General features: G+C 39.9%; 1 protein-coding gene across 1 annotated transcript in view; it reads right to left on the reverse strand.

Annotated features, from left to right (window-relative positions):
• NHSL1 (NHS like 1) overlaps positions 1-16,299 on the reverse strand; it is a gene marked incomplete at its 3' end in the record, with an annotated part of 187,001 nt that overhangs the window by 18,863 nt on the left and 151,839 nt on the right. Inside the window, exons 3-6 of the mRNA XM_081997888.1 lie at positions 14,583-14,710; positions 11,394-11,465; positions 5,234-5,426; positions 195-326 (exon numbers count right to left, since the gene is read on the reverse strand). Coding sequence (XP_081854014.1) covers positions 195-326; positions 5,234-5,426; positions 11,394-11,465; positions 14,583-14,710 — 525 coding nt within the window. The remainder of the gene's footprint in view (positions 1-194; positions 327-5,233; positions 5,427-11,393; positions 11,466-14,582; positions 14,711-16,299) is intronic.

Consider the following 16,299-nt stretch of genomic DNA (forward strand, 5'->3'; position numbering starts at 1 on the left):
TCAACAGATGAAGTCACCAGATAAAAGGCCCTAATTTCCAGATGTACAAGGTGGCAAGGAGGCACACGCGTATTTGGAACTGTAATAGGCTATCAGACTGTATTGGTTTCATGAGCACTGGTGATGTTATTAGTCGAGTAATGAAAAGCAGTGACAATGAACAGTGGATGGAATACAGTTCTGATGAGCCATACCTAGCTCCTTTTGTATGTTGTCAGGGATTCCTGTAATAGTCTTTCTCCTTTTGACTTTCTTCGGCCGTCTTACCACCGTGTCAGTGTAAATTAGAGACCGCCGAATGCTGGCTTGGCGGTCGAAATTCTCCCCTAATACATGGTAGAACAAGCAAAGCAACATTACTTCCAAGCACGCTGACATCATGCACTTTCTTCCACTAGTTTTTTTGTAGAAATGGAAAAAAAGGCATTAATAAATGATGTTAGCTTTGTCCTACAATGAAGGTTTACACCGAAGGAAGATAAGGCATATCGTCACAGTAAGGCTTTAGAACACACATATCCATTACATAGTACTGCAGGTTTTAAAAGGAATTTTGACTTCCTGAGCCCAGTTCAGATCTGGTCAGAGCAGCTCTAGTTCCACAAGTGAACAGAATCCTTGCTTTAATTTGGACCTTTGTGGTTATTTGTATGGTTTTGTCATTTTAAAGTAACGAGCTGCAGAAAAAGCAAATCTGCTCATGAAAATGAAAGACCACAACGGTTTATACAGGAACAGACATTGCTATTGGCAACGGCTATTACAACGCCTTTGCACAGCTCCATCGTTAAATCACACGAGACACTTTTTCATTCCAAGTTGCTCTGAACTTGTCAAGTGTACCACATTTCTGGTGGTGATCTTTTAACATGAATACAAATCAGTACGATGGAGCATGCAGAGATCAAACTGATCTTGTGGTCTCATAAATATTTCAGTTAGAGTGGAAGCTGCTTAAAATTGAAACTTTATAAATGATTATGAAAATATACAATGGCAAGAGCTGAAAAAATGTGTGTGTAAGTACACGTTGCCAGACAAAGCCTTATGATGACGATGTGCTCTAACATAACGGGACCCATAAGCACCACTATCATTAAGCAGCTTTTCTTTAGGAATTCACTTTTGTTTAGAGGTTTATAATTTGGCCATTTTACCAGTAGCAAGATAAAACTTGTCCTATAGATTATGAGCTGAGTTAATTCTCTGTCACTTCCAAAAGCCTAACGACTACCCCCCATATCTCACACATAAATTCCTTTTTTAGAAGTTAAAGCATTTTAAAGCATTGCTAAATGTCCTTTAGATGACCCATTTAAAACTTAAAGTCAGAAAAAACCTGATATATGCTTTTTGTGTATGTATGCATATATGTATATGCTTTTTGCCTGGTATACTTTTTTTGAAAACTGATGACCAAATTATTTACCTCTAAAAAGTGATTAATGCACAGTAACTAATACGTCATAAATATTATCCCTGGCTGACTGCACATCAGTACGATGCGTGTCGTGCAAATAGCGTAGAAAACCTCATTACCTCTAAAACAGTTAAAGACACAGTCATATATTAAAGTATAGCGTGTGGACTTGTGAAAATGCAAGGAAAAAATGTAGCAGTTTCATTCACCATATTGTAAATATAAAGACTCTGACTCTGTTTGACTGGAGCCTTGTGCTCCCATGAGCCACACTTGTGCTAAGCGGAATCCTTGCAGCTGTGAAGAAGTGCCAGTTTCATCCAAGTTTTGGACTGACTTAAGTCAGGGCAGATTAAGGGAGGAGGAAGCCCATGTATATCATTTAGAGCTATGGATCCCATTGGCTTAGTGGAAGCCCTGAAATACTGAGACAGAACTATCCACTGTCTGGGGCATTACCACTGTTAGGATGTTAGGACCCTACCAGGGTCAGGACCATTAGGTAATCCTGCCGTGCAGGATAATAGTAATTCTAGCCACATTATAACAAATCCAAAGAATTTGAAGAAGGTTTTCATCTCTGAACGTATTTTTGCCCATTCAAAGGCCAACAATTATGCCTGAGGCTGTGAGTTGCAAGGAAATTAAAATACAGCCTTGAACGCCCTGGAATAAAATGTACATGGTAAGTAGAGAGTGCAAACAAGGAGAGAGTCTTTTACATGAAGCCTCAGACAGCACAAACAGGGTGACCATGGGGAAATGTTACTGTGTCAGCTGATCCACGGTAACTTCTTCCCCTGAGCCACCCAAGAGCTAACTTAACCAATCCACTTTCGATGGCTTTTGACACACAAAGGTTTTTTGAAAGCCTCTGTGCAAATTTGTAGAATTTCTAAGTATTCAATAAACTCCGACAAGCAAAATCAGAATGCCTCAGTCTTTTTTCCTTTCTTCACTGTCATCTGTTTTTTTTTTTTAATATTGTTGTTAATATTAAATATATTTTTGCAGATTTAAGGATACTTTTCTCCTTCTGATACAGGTTTGTAACGAATCATCTAAGCATCTTCACACAGTTTACTCAGTTTGCCCTCATAAAGTTTACTTAGTTTTCTGGGATTCATTTAAGTATGTGCTTAAATCTCACTGAAGTCAGTCAAGCTGGACTCAAGCAAATGCTTAAATGTTTTGCAGGATACAGCCTGGCACTGATCACCTCCACCATCCCCAGTCTCCTCCATCTGGAAAGAAAGTTAGTTCTGGAAAACCCATGAGAGCAGACACCATTTTACATCTTTTAACCTCCAGGATATGTAAAAGCAAAGATTGGCCACCACTGAAAACTCAGCCCAACTCCTTCCAGGCCAGAATAAGCTCAGCCCAGGCACTCCCAAAGCCTGAAACTGCTTCCAAATCTGCACATCTAGTCAGCAGCTTGTCAGCCTCATGCAATGCCCCTGCACCTTCAGGCTATCCAACAGATTTTTTACTACTACTGTATTAGTTGCAATCTGTTCACCGAAGGGCCCCAAAAGCTGAACTCGTGGAGCATTTGTTGCACAGCCATGTGAGAGGCCATTGTAGCACAATCATTACTAATGCACTGCTGAAAATGCTGTCAATTGCCAGCAGCCTCTTCGGAGGTTAACCTTTTATTTCATGCCAGGAGTAATAAAATGGAAGTTTTTTGACCTCTCTTCTGGGAGAGTGAGAAAAAGAGCAAGTAAAGGAAAAAGCCAAATCAAAACCAAAGCCGGTGACGGTTCATTTCACGGCACATTGAACAAACGCACTGAATTTTTTGTTGGGTTTTTTTTCCTGCCTCATGCAGTAACATAAGGAACTTCACAAAATAAAATTACTTGGCGTGTGGGAGGGCAGAGGAGCGGAGCAGATTGTGACTTTTTAATGAGGAACAAGGACAGCAGCTTTTTTTGTGTAGTGTGTGTGGCTCAGTCTGTTACTGTCACCTGCCTTGTTTCACAGTAGCAGTATAGTTATTCCAAGGGAAAGGAAACGGTGGATCCCAGAGGCCAGTTCATACACTGTAGTCTTCCTTTACTGCCCTCCCTTTCTATCCCTTCTGATTACCCTGTTTATAAGGGAATAAATGCTGAACAACACACTCCAGAAAGGTGAAGTGGAATATGCACATTCACTGTTTCCATCAGAAATGTTGAGAACCACTGAGTTTGCTGAGGGCAAACCGAACAACTCAAGGGACATAAGGTTTACTACACCAGTCAAATTAAGCTGGTTGAAATCACAAGTGTAATTTATCCAAACACAGTAATGGTCCCAGTGACACTGAATTAAATCTAAGAGGGTTATTTGATGTCTTTTACCTCATCTTTCTTTCCATCTGTTTACTTCCCCCATGTATTTTCAGTACACAGGGTCATTAAATCAACAGCAGATTACTCTTTCTGTAAGTATACCCTGTTCCTGCTGTCACAATATCTAAGCCCTGCTCAAGCTTATCGATTACGTCAGATTATCCATTGTTCCCGTAACTCAGCCTTCTGCACCTGTATCCTACATTTCCTAGATAATGCCAACTGGCCTAGTAACATTTTGGCATTGCATTTATTTTCCTTCTATTAATTGTCCAGACCTGGAGTGTTTGTAATATTCTCTTGTCTTCACGCTATTTATTTCAAATATTTTCTGCTGTTTATTTAAGGAAATGTTTCTTGTTGATTTCTCAGAGCTCTCTGATGTTTGTCATAGAAGTGCTGCTCCTATACTATTTAAATATTTAAATACTATTAAAGAATACTATTTAAAAAAATAGTTTATATAGATGAAAAAATTATTTGTAGTCACTCAGGGAAAGAGAATGCCTAATTTACTTTCAAAACAAAACAAAAACAAACATTCCAAGCTATTGATTGTAAGAGGAAGCATGAAGCCAGAGAGCGACATATGGCATTTGAAATAAATTGGATATTGAATATCATCGTCGTTTTGGCAGGCAAACGGTCAGTTATTTGAATCAACTAATAATAGACAATCTTGATACTGTGTAGAAAAGGAGGGATTATTAAATTGAAGTGATGATTCAATCTTTCACAGAAATTCTATTTACACACAACATAGTATCTATTCAGCATTAGGCTTTAACATAATTTAACTTCCACAGAGTTCATCAACTGTAAAACCAAAAAGCATTTTGAAAATGGAGGGTCAATACACAGCTTATAACAAGAAAATGTGGACTACTGCCATGTAAGTGGAGTGTCTTACCAAGAGTGTTGCTCAAGTACACAGCCCCATTAACTTTTGCTATTCTTCCCCTACTCTCCTTGACACTTAAACCGCTTGTTGCTCATAAAAATAAGACCCTAGAATTCTTTTTCTTGAATTTTGTAACACACAGTCTTTGGAATACAGAAGTCCCTGATAACCTTCCTTACATAAAATTCCTAAAAGAAAATTCTGAAATATCATTAGTACTACATAAAATGTGAATTTCCATAACGTATTTTCAATGCAGTCCACAGCAAAACATAGCTATTTATCAATCCTCTTCTCGTATTTCATGAGTATCTAATGCTGTTTCAAGCCTACGTCATGTAGACTATTTTCTATTTCATTAATGACCATTTTAAGGGATTTTGAGGTTTTCTCATTAAGTTCACAAATGAACTATTAAACACAAAACACTGTTTTCACAGAAAGGTGCAATAAGTAATTTAAAATTCATGCATCGAATATATGAGTGTCAAAATAGTATTCAGCTGTAGGGATCCCCTTTTATCCCTTCCCTCCCTCATTAGTGGAATGTAATAACTGAAATTAAAAGCCTACCAGTCACATTAATAGGAACCACATCTGTTTGGACTGCCTGTGCTTGTTGTCGCATTTTCTCTTCTGGTGTTGGCAGTGGGAGCGACTTAGTCCAGTTGGTTTGGGTGTTGATATCTGAGAACTCATTTGAAACTGGAGTTTTAGGCCTTTTGATGGTAATAAGCTTTTCTTCTTCTGGGGAAGAGACAGGACACTACAAACAGAAAAAAATGCAACTATGTAAGTTAACTACAAAAAAAAAAAAAAAAAAGGTAGGACTACGGTATTATTAAGATATTGCCGCTGCAGTCAGCACAATTGCTTGTGGAGCAAAATACACCCTTCACAAATATCACACTTGGACCTACATAGAGAGTGATTTTAAAAAAAAGAAACAACCCACAACAAAACACCTGGATTGTATTTATCAAAGACAACTGACCAGTCTAAGGAATAGATACCAATGAGAGAGAAAAGAGTGGTCTTGAGCAGAGCAAAGCACGGTAACTAATTATCGTACGCATTGATCTTGTCCCTGCAGTGATTAACCCCTCCCAGTGCCCTATTAGGAAGATGAGATTTGAGCACTGCTTTCCTCTAGCTGTAGGTTGTAAGGATGTGTAAGGTGTCCGCAAGAAGCCTGTTGTGAAGAGACAGATTTTGGGAGAGCTCAGTAAAAGAACTCGCCAATGGACTCTACACAAAACCATCAGCCATGGATCAGTGGGGTAGCAAGAATAACTTTTGCTTTGGCCTTGGAGAACTCATTCCACAGTTAATGGGCCCCTTTTGCCCATTTTTCAAGGATAAAGTAGTTAATATTAGTAGCCATAGATGAGTCCTTTCAAAAGTCATTCCCTATCGAAGTGGCAGATTTCACCTCCATGATGGGTGTTTCACTTAAAAAAAAAACCACAAAACAAACAAACAATGAAACAAAAAACTTTCTGAACCAGAAAAAGAGGCTGCAACAGCCTGTGTGCAGCCTTTTACTGACAGGACAGTACTAGTCCATGGCAAACCCCGAGGACAGGCAGATTCAGGGCATGCAGACGGCATCACGAGGGTTTCTAGCAGGTGGCCACAAGCTCTAAGCAAACCTGGGAGAAGCAGCGTTCTCTCCTCCCCACTCCAGCCAGCAAGGCACCCCAGGGAATCCCAGAAGCAGGAGAGGAAGGAAGACCTGGAGGAACACCAGCCTCCAGCTCCTTCTGCTCCCAGGCAAAACAAAAGAGAGAAGAAAACCATGGAAGAGGACTTGGGTAGAGGCTGCAGCGATAACAGAGATCTCTGCAATCTCCCGACTCCTCTGCTTCAGAGGTGTTTGCGTTGGGACTTTTCTCTCTACCACCAGACCAGAGTTACAGTCCTCCCTCCCTTTTCTTTTTCTTCTCTCCCTTTGGAGAGCAGACTACTACCCAAAATAGGGCAGTCAGTACTCCCTCACTGCTGTACACGGACATGGAAAGAAACATCACAGCTATTTATAACAGATGGATTTTTAAAATTATTATGGGTTATTATGTGTTTTCAGCCTAAGCGATATGTTTTCTCTTGAAGCCGAGTGCTATGCAAAAGACATGCCCAGACACCGTGCCGCAACCACTGTTTATCATTTCTGATTTTAATTTTCTTCCTGTTACCGTGAGGAGTTCCTGCTGTTTATAAATAAATAACCATTTATTTATCCTGTTATGCTTCAACTCTACATCCTTTAGGACAGGGCCCAACATTTTATTTAATAAAGAATAAAAATAAAAATACTTCCAGGCAAAAAGTAAAAAAATAGAAAAGTAAAATCTCTTCAGGTAATAATAACAAAAACATTTCAGGCAATGAAATTATTGCTAATGTCATCCCGCGGTTTGGAACCACACTCTGAAACACAGGAGCTTTTCTTTGAGGAAATAATCCATTTCTGTCAGTCTTGCATTTCTTTACTAGAGAGGTTGTGGATGGGACAGATGCTGCTCTGTAGGAAAGGGCTCAGCCCTGTGAAAGCCGCAGCAATTCTTTCAATACAAGCTTCTTGGAGGACACCACTATTTTTTTCAGGCCCACATTGTTTTTAAAAGGTTCTAAAACCATTTCTATAAAAAAATGTGAATGCTTATCTTTTTATGACTGGTGTACATACACTGTTTATACACATATACAATGCAGGCACACATATGTGTACACACCGACACACAAACACAAGCACTTGCCCCACCTCAAATCACTCAAATTTATAAAAACCTTCATTACCTTAAGCCATTTGGGAGAGAAATATCATTGCAGAAGGGAAAGCTGCCTCCAGGCCATGCTTCCCCACAGTGAGGTTTAAAAAACAGCTGAGAGAGAGAAAGGGTTTGTAAGGAACGTGGCACAGGAGTGCTAGCCCAGTGCCACGGTGGGCACGTGTGTGCACCCCTAAAGGACTAATCCAGGGGTTAAGACAGAGAAATATCGCCTTCCCCCTTCTACAAAGAGCTTTTCTCTGCCTGAATCGGGGCACCAAGGGAGACCCTCAAGCCTGGTTTTGCAGCTTGTGTGGGGTAAGGATGAGCTCCAGTGACCTTCAGATACTCTGCTTGGGTGACACTGTCAGCATCAATATCTGTCACATTCAGACTGTACTGCAGTGCCAGGTCTCAGCTGTCATACAGCAGTCACCAGGGGCTACTCCAATATGTCAAGTGGCAGCGATATCAGTTACAAAGCCACCCTTCCTTTTCAAAGAAATTACCCAAACCAAGCAAAAGCCTTTTTTCTGTTACAGTATATAACCAGATAGAAAAACTGAAGAACTGAAGCATCTACTACAAGGGAATCCTAATTATGAACAAAACAAACAAACAAGCAAACAAATGGAGCAACAATCACAAATCTTGCAGAATTAGAAGTTGAGAAAATCGGGGACAGATGGAGGAAGACAGACAGAAGTGCATCAGCCCAGTGAGCATATAGCGAATGAAAAGCAATTGAAAACCCAATCAAGCAGTTGAGGTCAAAGCACTGTGTCAGTAAGAATGATTTTCTGCCATAGGACAGTGGTGTGTACTTCTACAACATGATTCAGTAAAAGAGTTGTGGGCGGTTTTGCGTGTAGGAAGAAGTGTTTACATCTCATCTATAGGTACACCTTCCATGGTTCCTGGATAAGCGTGACTGTCTCTACTTACATTCTTCCTTCCAAATTACTAACAACTGTAGTGATGTAGGGATTTTTTTTCATTAAAAGAGATTTTAATGGGCATGACGATGCTGTACACAGCTTTATTGCACATAGAGGAAAAGAACAGCTCATCTTCCAGTTTTCTTCACATAGAAATTATTTACCTTCATAATCAGGATGCAAATAGGGATTTATGTATTTTTAGCAAACACTCCCAGATTTACAACACAAAAGCTTGCCAGAAGATGCAGTGAATTGCTGCTGTATAACAGGAAAATCTTCTCGAGTAAGGTCTGTTATATCAGAAATAGAACTGGACTAAGCAGTACTTTGAGATTACGTATCTGCTTAGCAAAGCTGGTATGACTATATTCTATTATGAATGTGTTCATAATAGAATAGAAAGTACCTGCCTCATTTTAAAAGCATCTCTGATTCATAACAACTTTATTGCTAGACTTAAATGGCCAAATTTGTGTGTAACAGGATGTTAGACTCATGTCCTTAGGAAAATATCTTGGAATTTGACCTTTTTAATGGACTAGGGAAGAGGGGAAGGTAGGATGGGATGTGAAAGCAACAGTTTTGGATATTGCAGTGTTTCCATGAACATGCCTTAGAGGGGAAAAAGCACGAACTTTTAAATGGGAGTTGAAATGAGAATCCAGGAAAGAAATGGCCTATAAATACCCTATAGACAAACTATATGGCTCAGTAAGCCAGAGCCCTGCCATTGTGTTGTTGACGTACTGTCCCCCAGCCTACTCAGCCGCTGAGATACAACAAAAGGGTTTCACTATCCCAGCACATTCATGCTATTTGAGAGGTCCCAGAAGACAAGTGATTCTATGCTGCATACCTCATAGCACACTCTGCCTAAATACCCTGTTCTGTTTATTCTTAATCTCTTTACAGTCTAATGGTTTATACTACACTGTTTGAAAAGATCGGACTTCTAGGAGGAAAATTCAATCCATAACAAATTTTACCTTTCAGCATAGGAATTTAAAACTTCTAGTCCTATCACTTATCTCACTGTCTACTGCAATAATTTATAAAATTATAATTTCTCAGAAAAACAAAATGGAGATAAAAAAATCCATACAGCAATATGGACAGGAGCCATACCAATTCAGCTGGCTATTAGTTTCCCAGTATCCGATTTCTTCTCCAGCCTTTTACTAGGTTTGATAGCTTCAAGTACCCTTTCACCAAATGCAAAGGGATAAAGACAAACAATAACAGGAAAAAGAACAACCCCAAAATCTTTACATCCCTGCTTCTTGGCCAATCAAAAATGACACTTTACGCGCCTACTTCAACCCTTGGGGTTTCATGCTGTGTTATGGAACACTGCCACATTATAAATACACATGAAATTACACTTACATTGAATTACTCATGTCCTGCTCTACTTGGTGTCCTCCAGACTAAGACCCCCAATCTAGCCCCCCTGATTTTGGTAGAATATTCCCCTTTTATTACTTCTACACACAGATCTTCTGTTACACTAGCCAACTCTCCTATCCTACTAAATCCTTCACTTCATAACCTTCACTGTTTCATTAAGGAAGGGATTATCTTTTTTTGTCAGCAAAAATTACTGACCATCAAGCAAATTATCACCTTAACCAGCATTGCAGAAATGTTCCTTTCTTCTTCCTCTACTCTGTCACAATGGGATTAAAAACCTAAGAGGAGTCATACTGCATCAGACCAGAGCTCTAGAAACCTACCTAGTATCTGTTTTATGATAACGGCCAGTCAATGATATATAGATGCAGTTAAATCAGAGAATGCATGCAGTGGATACCTTCCCCTGAATATTCTCTCAGCATTGGCTGGAGTCCTCCCCCTCCTCAAGAATCTACCCAGTTGCTTTCTCAGCTCATGTAGACTTCCAGCATCCACAATTCCTGCAGCAATTGCACAGTGCGAGTATGTGGTGAGCGAAGAATTACACTCTTTTGTTTGTTCAAAGGCTTTCTGTACTCCCTTCTGCTTTGTTACTTTATGCTTTGTATTGCTGTTTCAACTCAGTAAATCGGGCTGAGTTTAAAAAGAAAGGAAAAAAAGAAAAAAAAAAAGAGGGAAGCAGTAGAAGATCTGTGTGCTGACTGCAGGAGCACCCCCGTGCAATCGCAGCAGCGGGGCAGGGAGGCCAGCTGAGGGCACCAGCACCTAGAACTACCTCCAGTTCTGCCAGCGCCCATTCCTCAGGGCCCTCAGGCGTTCCCACCTCCAAACTGAAGGGCTCAACCTCTTTAGCCCTTCTTAACACCAGGCAAAATTTTGGATTAGACCTCCTCAAGTCCCTCATGCCAATACAGTCAATGCATTTAATTTCACTTAAGATACTAAATGGTCTCTTGCAGATATTGAAAAGATGACTAACAGTTCAGCTAAGTACAGTGGCAAATATACTCTTTTTTCCCCCCCGTTTCTCCCAAAGCTTAAGACTGTATTAAGGCAAAGTTCATAAGCCAAATGACAGGACCTGGGGAAAAATACCATGAGTTTTTGGCATACAAACATTTTCATAGATGGAGTAAAGACATGATATACTGCATGCCTGGGAGCACACACTCTCTGTAGGTCATATTCATAATTAAAAAAAAAAATACATTACTCCCAATCAGTAAGTTTTTCCTTGGCTAATTAAAACTAATGAAGCAGCCAATTAAATAAAACACAGTGTTCATTTGGGGAGGGGTTTCAAAGGAGGCAAATGTTAGTAGACAAAAAGGAATTAAAAAAATTTTCAGTGAACCAAGTAAATAGAGGATACTGGACTGACTGCAGACAAAAAAGATTAATGACAAAAAATAAAGGAAACAAAGCTGGCATGAAACACTTCTGCTGAGCAGTTGAGTTTTGGTTTTATTTGTAATTTTTAAACAGAAAACAGAAGCAGGTAACGACTGACGACTAAAAGCAGAGTAAGACTGCACATATGCTAAACGCTACAAGTAACATCAAGCTGCAGATACGGCAGCTGGATGGTCCCACTCATGGGCAAGGTACCTTGTTGCTCCAGGGAACCAAGTTACAGCAGGCACTAATGCAAGACTGAGAGATGCAGTCTAACAGACTAGACTGTTGTGTGAGACAAAAAGAAACAAAGCGAATGAGTGATGAAAAGGGAAAGAAAAAAGAATGAGAAAAAAACACATAGACAACAAATACATTTAATATACACAACATATACATTTCAGAACATAAGGGGATCCAGAGTTTGAAAGCAACAGCTCAATGTATCTTTGACACTGGGAAAACAGAGCAATACTATAGGACAGGAATAGCTCCCAAGTTGCCTCACCGACTGTAGTATGTAAGAGACAAGAAAGAACACTCATCACAGTACTGAGATGTAAAACCCAGATAAACCAACTTAATCTCCAACAAACTCAATTAGGATCAGTAGTGCAGTGGAGCTTGGCCTGTGCTCCATTAATGTAACTTGTAAGAATCAACGTTAAGAGCAAAAGGGTAGTTCCAAGAACTTCATTTTATATCAACTACCACTCAGTGACTTCAGCTTTCTGTGTTTTCTGATTTTGTTTGCTTGGGTTTGAGTGGGGCTAACTTGCCTGCTTATCCGTAGTGGTTTTCCTTTGAAATAGAAAATGTTCTGCTTTTTTAGACATTTTTTAAGGCTCACGTTGCACCATATGCTTTGTGGTATGAGTATTACCCTCTAGTGGCAGACACCCACCCCCACAAAACTTGAGAATGTTTGTGGATTGAGGTCTCTTCTCACATCACCTACCCATGGTTTCATATTATGTCTCCATCGAAGACAGACGAGCAGAATATCTGGCTGCATTTTTTTAAAAAGCAGATTAAAAAGAGTAGGGAAAGATGGTTTCCTTTGTGAAATCACCATGCAGCAAAACAGTTTTTCTGCAAGTTGGCAATTATGTCACCTTAGAAGCAAATTGCCAAACAGTAAATAGCTATTCATCCATCCATCATTATTCTGCTGTTCTCGAATTTCAACTATTAAAGTACTGCATGTACAGAATTTAAATGTTGGCTTTTTTGCTTTGAATAGATAACAAAGCTACAAAGCTTTCATCCAGTGGTGAGAAGTTCACATTTTGAATCACAGGATTTTGCCGACCCCAGTTCCACACTGTCATGAAGAACTTTCTGACAGCTGAAATATGACTTGCTCAAGGTATAAGACTTATTAGAATTACTTGGCACTTTACCAGTGAGATTATAATTCAAGTTCAGAGATCTGTTGTGGTAAGTGTTCATCTTAAAAAAGAGTACCATTTACAAATGGTACAAATGGCCATTACAAAAAAAGGCCAATTAAAAAAAGTTATTGGTCAAATGACACCATTAAACACTCAGTTGTACAATATGAAGGGAGACTCATGCTACCTTTTACACGGGATTAATGCCTTTCTGAGCTGCAAATAAGAGCGGCAGGTTTAAGGTTAAGGTTCCGAGATAATCAGTAACATCCAAGACTGCCAGTTTGGCAACTGTCTGTCTTCACAGCTCTGAATCATCCCATCCTAGCTAGAAATATTTGAAGGAAACTATCCAATTTGAAATGTAAGTGCTATCCTATCCTTGAAGCATAATTAGTTGCATTAGTTTTTTTCAGAATGCACAGAAATTGTCAGTAACACGTTATGTTAACACTCAAAAAAACCCTTAACCAAGATAAGGATGACAGCTCTTAGTCTCTAAGAGACCTCACCCATGCTTATAAGCTCTCATTCAAATGGTTTAAAAAAAAAGCGTATTTATATTTTTAAATTTTGCATTAGTTTTACATGAGCAGATGGTCATATGCTGCACAGCATTGGCTAAGACCAATTGATAACATGTATGTGTGCATATACATGCAGTACCTTAATAGCAACAATGTGTTAATACTTTCCCCAGTGGAAATAATCATTCCACTGATTTCAGCAAGGTTTTGCAAATTATCATTATAATACATTCTCCAGTATGAATGTGCTTTACATTATCTGCTCTCTGCCAGGACATACCACACACAGCTAAACAAGATGCTCCAGCATTGCCTGCCAATACACACATATAGTACAATCACCACCTGAATGAGAGACTGTACCTATTCCACAACACCCTTTATTATGTGATTAAAAGCCATAGAGGACAGAATTGAAAACACTGTACCCTTTAAAGTGACTTCTCAGAATCTGCACACCTTGTATAGAGACAGAGTTATTTGGTCTGTGCTAAAGAGGCTCATATGGTTTAGTAATGATTCAAAGAAATTTAACTGCATTACAATCAAGGATAGCCTCCCCTTCTCTAAGCAACAGTAATTTGTGGCAAAGTATTCTACAACATCTATCTTGAAAACCCCAGGAGCTCCAGCATTTCAGGTTTGGACAGACAGGCTCCAGTGCACCTTGCTGTCCCCCCCAGCAGTAATGTCCTAGCCCGCAACACCAGAGGTAGCTTCTCTTTCAGAGCCCGCAGGTACAATAGGGTAAGGTAAGGACAGGGGAGTAAAATTTCTTTTCTTCTTCAGAACATTAATGCAACTTACTAGTTCTATAATTGAAACATATATAAATTGATATATATATATAAATATGTCTTCACAACTTTCTTAGGACTCATGCTCAACTGTCTCTTCTCTTTATCTGTTTAATTTCTAAATTCTAAGCTAACTATCCATGGAGTTGAGATGTGGGCATATAAACATGAAAACCATGAAGCAAACTGAAATCAAGCTGATAAGCCAAATTTAGTGGGCAATCTTTTGTTCTTCTAGATGCCTTTATGAAAACTGCTGTGATGCATCAGGACAAAGCCTCTACCTAAGGAAACTGCATAACCACCTGTATTAGCAATCCAAAGTGTGTACATGTCAATGTTACAACCAGAGTACACTGATGGCTGGTTAGTAGCTCCTCCTGCTACTTGAATGTACACAACAGATTCAAAACAGCTTTGCTGGGGTCTCCCCTTCAGAACGTTACCAAACTCCATCCAGCTTTCACACCTTTATTTTGCCAGTGGGAACTTTATATAAATGCATGGGTAGAACTGAGATTTTTAAGAGACTACGGAAGTCGGATGACCTGTTATCACTGTAATTCAAAGGAATACGCATCTTTACAATCTTGTAAAAATCCTATCTTGTTTGAACAATGCTATGGAAGGCAATTAAACAGCACCAGGCACGTATTCTTTCCAGCACTTTGCCCTCACCATTACCTTTTGTTCAATTTCTTCATAATCATCCTGGTAACTTCCGTAGATTGCACTGGAGGACGAGGAGAAGGTGGGGCCCTGAGAGTAATACTGCGAGCTCCGGTAGCCATCCCGCCGCAGCTTGTCACACTCTGCCGAAAGACAGAGAAAGAAGAGATTAATTCATGACAAGAGACATTGGTGTGCGGTGCACTTACAAAAGTACACAGCATTTTCCTGAAACTGTTTACCATGCATCAGCATTGTCTGTCCCAAGTAACAGAACCCAAAGGTGCATTTCTTATATTGGTATCTATATTTTCCCCTCCCCCCACATGTATTATATACATATGCCCACACATAGCATATATACACATGGCTTTTATTTAACTCAGAGATGTCAAGAGCTTTGGAAAGAAGGGGGAAATGGATTTATTTCTTTATTTAAGTAAGGCCTGGCTCCGTGTCTTGCACAGATGGTAGCATCTTGCAGGATGGGAGACGGAAGCATGCGAGTAACGCCGGGGGTCTCATTTCCCAGGCCAGTAGACATCCATTATGTGCCTTACACTTGAAACGATGATGTTGCTTACTACTCAAGCACCATCTGCTAAATAACTTTGGCACTGACCACTTGTCTTGTCTTCCTGCCTGCGGAAGAGACCATTTATTGTGATTTTAGCGAGAGGAATGCAAGTCACAGGGATCTCAAAATCTCATGTCGCTGCAGAGCGTGTGTAGTTTAACACTGAAGAGTTTTCAAAGTTCAGAAAGAATTCAGAGCAAACACGCACCCCCACTCAAAACAGCCAAAATCACAGTCAGCATCTCATTCCCCTCACCCAAGTTTTCCACAATCATCTTCTTGCCTCCTAATTGATATTCAGTGTGATTGTGCTAAAGAATAACAGACGCCAGAGCATAAGGAAAAACTAAATGTTCAAGATGCGGCAACCAAACTCATCAGCCCAGTCAGACTGTTAGCTTTACATTTCCAGAGACAGATATCTTAATCTGTTGAAAAATGAGGAAAGCAAAAAGAAAATTAAGTATTTGGTACTTTTCTGTCTAAGGAACTGAAATTTCTGCACAATACACAGGCATTAGATACAAAGCACTTCTAACATGACTTGCTGGAGAAAGAGTTCCTGTGATTGCATCATCTATGTCCCTATCTTGATCTTTTTAATACTCCTTAAAACAGAAAACTTGCAATGTTTATATAGAGGGCTAGGTTTTAGAGAGGCTTTTGCCTGGCAAATGATTAAGCGGAGTTATAATTTGCAACTCCATCATCCAGTTCCTCTGGTATACTCAGATGCTTCTCAGACTGAGGCCTGGAGGACCCCATGCCAATGCGTTAACTGACCTAGTGCAGCCACAGCTCTATGAGGATTTAATCAGTATGGACTCCCCTGTATCTGCACGTGCACGCCTAGAAGGCAAGCTTAAAGTTTGACAGCTAGCCATTTCCATCAGAGCCAGACGTAGGTCCTGGCCTACCGCATGTTTCCATATGGGGTCAAAAAGGGCAGTACGGCATGAACCTGTCACTTCTCTCTCAATTCAAGTTTCCAGGGCAGTGGTGGTGGGTTTTGAGATCCAGATGAATTGCTACATCTCAGGAGCAGAGGGTTGGTAACCCTCCTTACCTGTTTTGCACGCGTGAGCATGCTGACACTGCACGCATCTGGCAAACAGCTGCTGCACTTCAGGAGGGGGGTGAAAAACGACTGCCAGC

The sequence above is a fragment of the Phaethon aethereus genome, assembly GCF_964289735.1.
Source record: "Phaethon aethereus genome assembly, chromosome: 3".
Classification (NCBI taxonomy): domain Eukaryota; kingdom Metazoa; phylum Chordata; class Aves; order Phaethontiformes; family Phaethontidae; genus Phaethon; species Phaethon aethereus.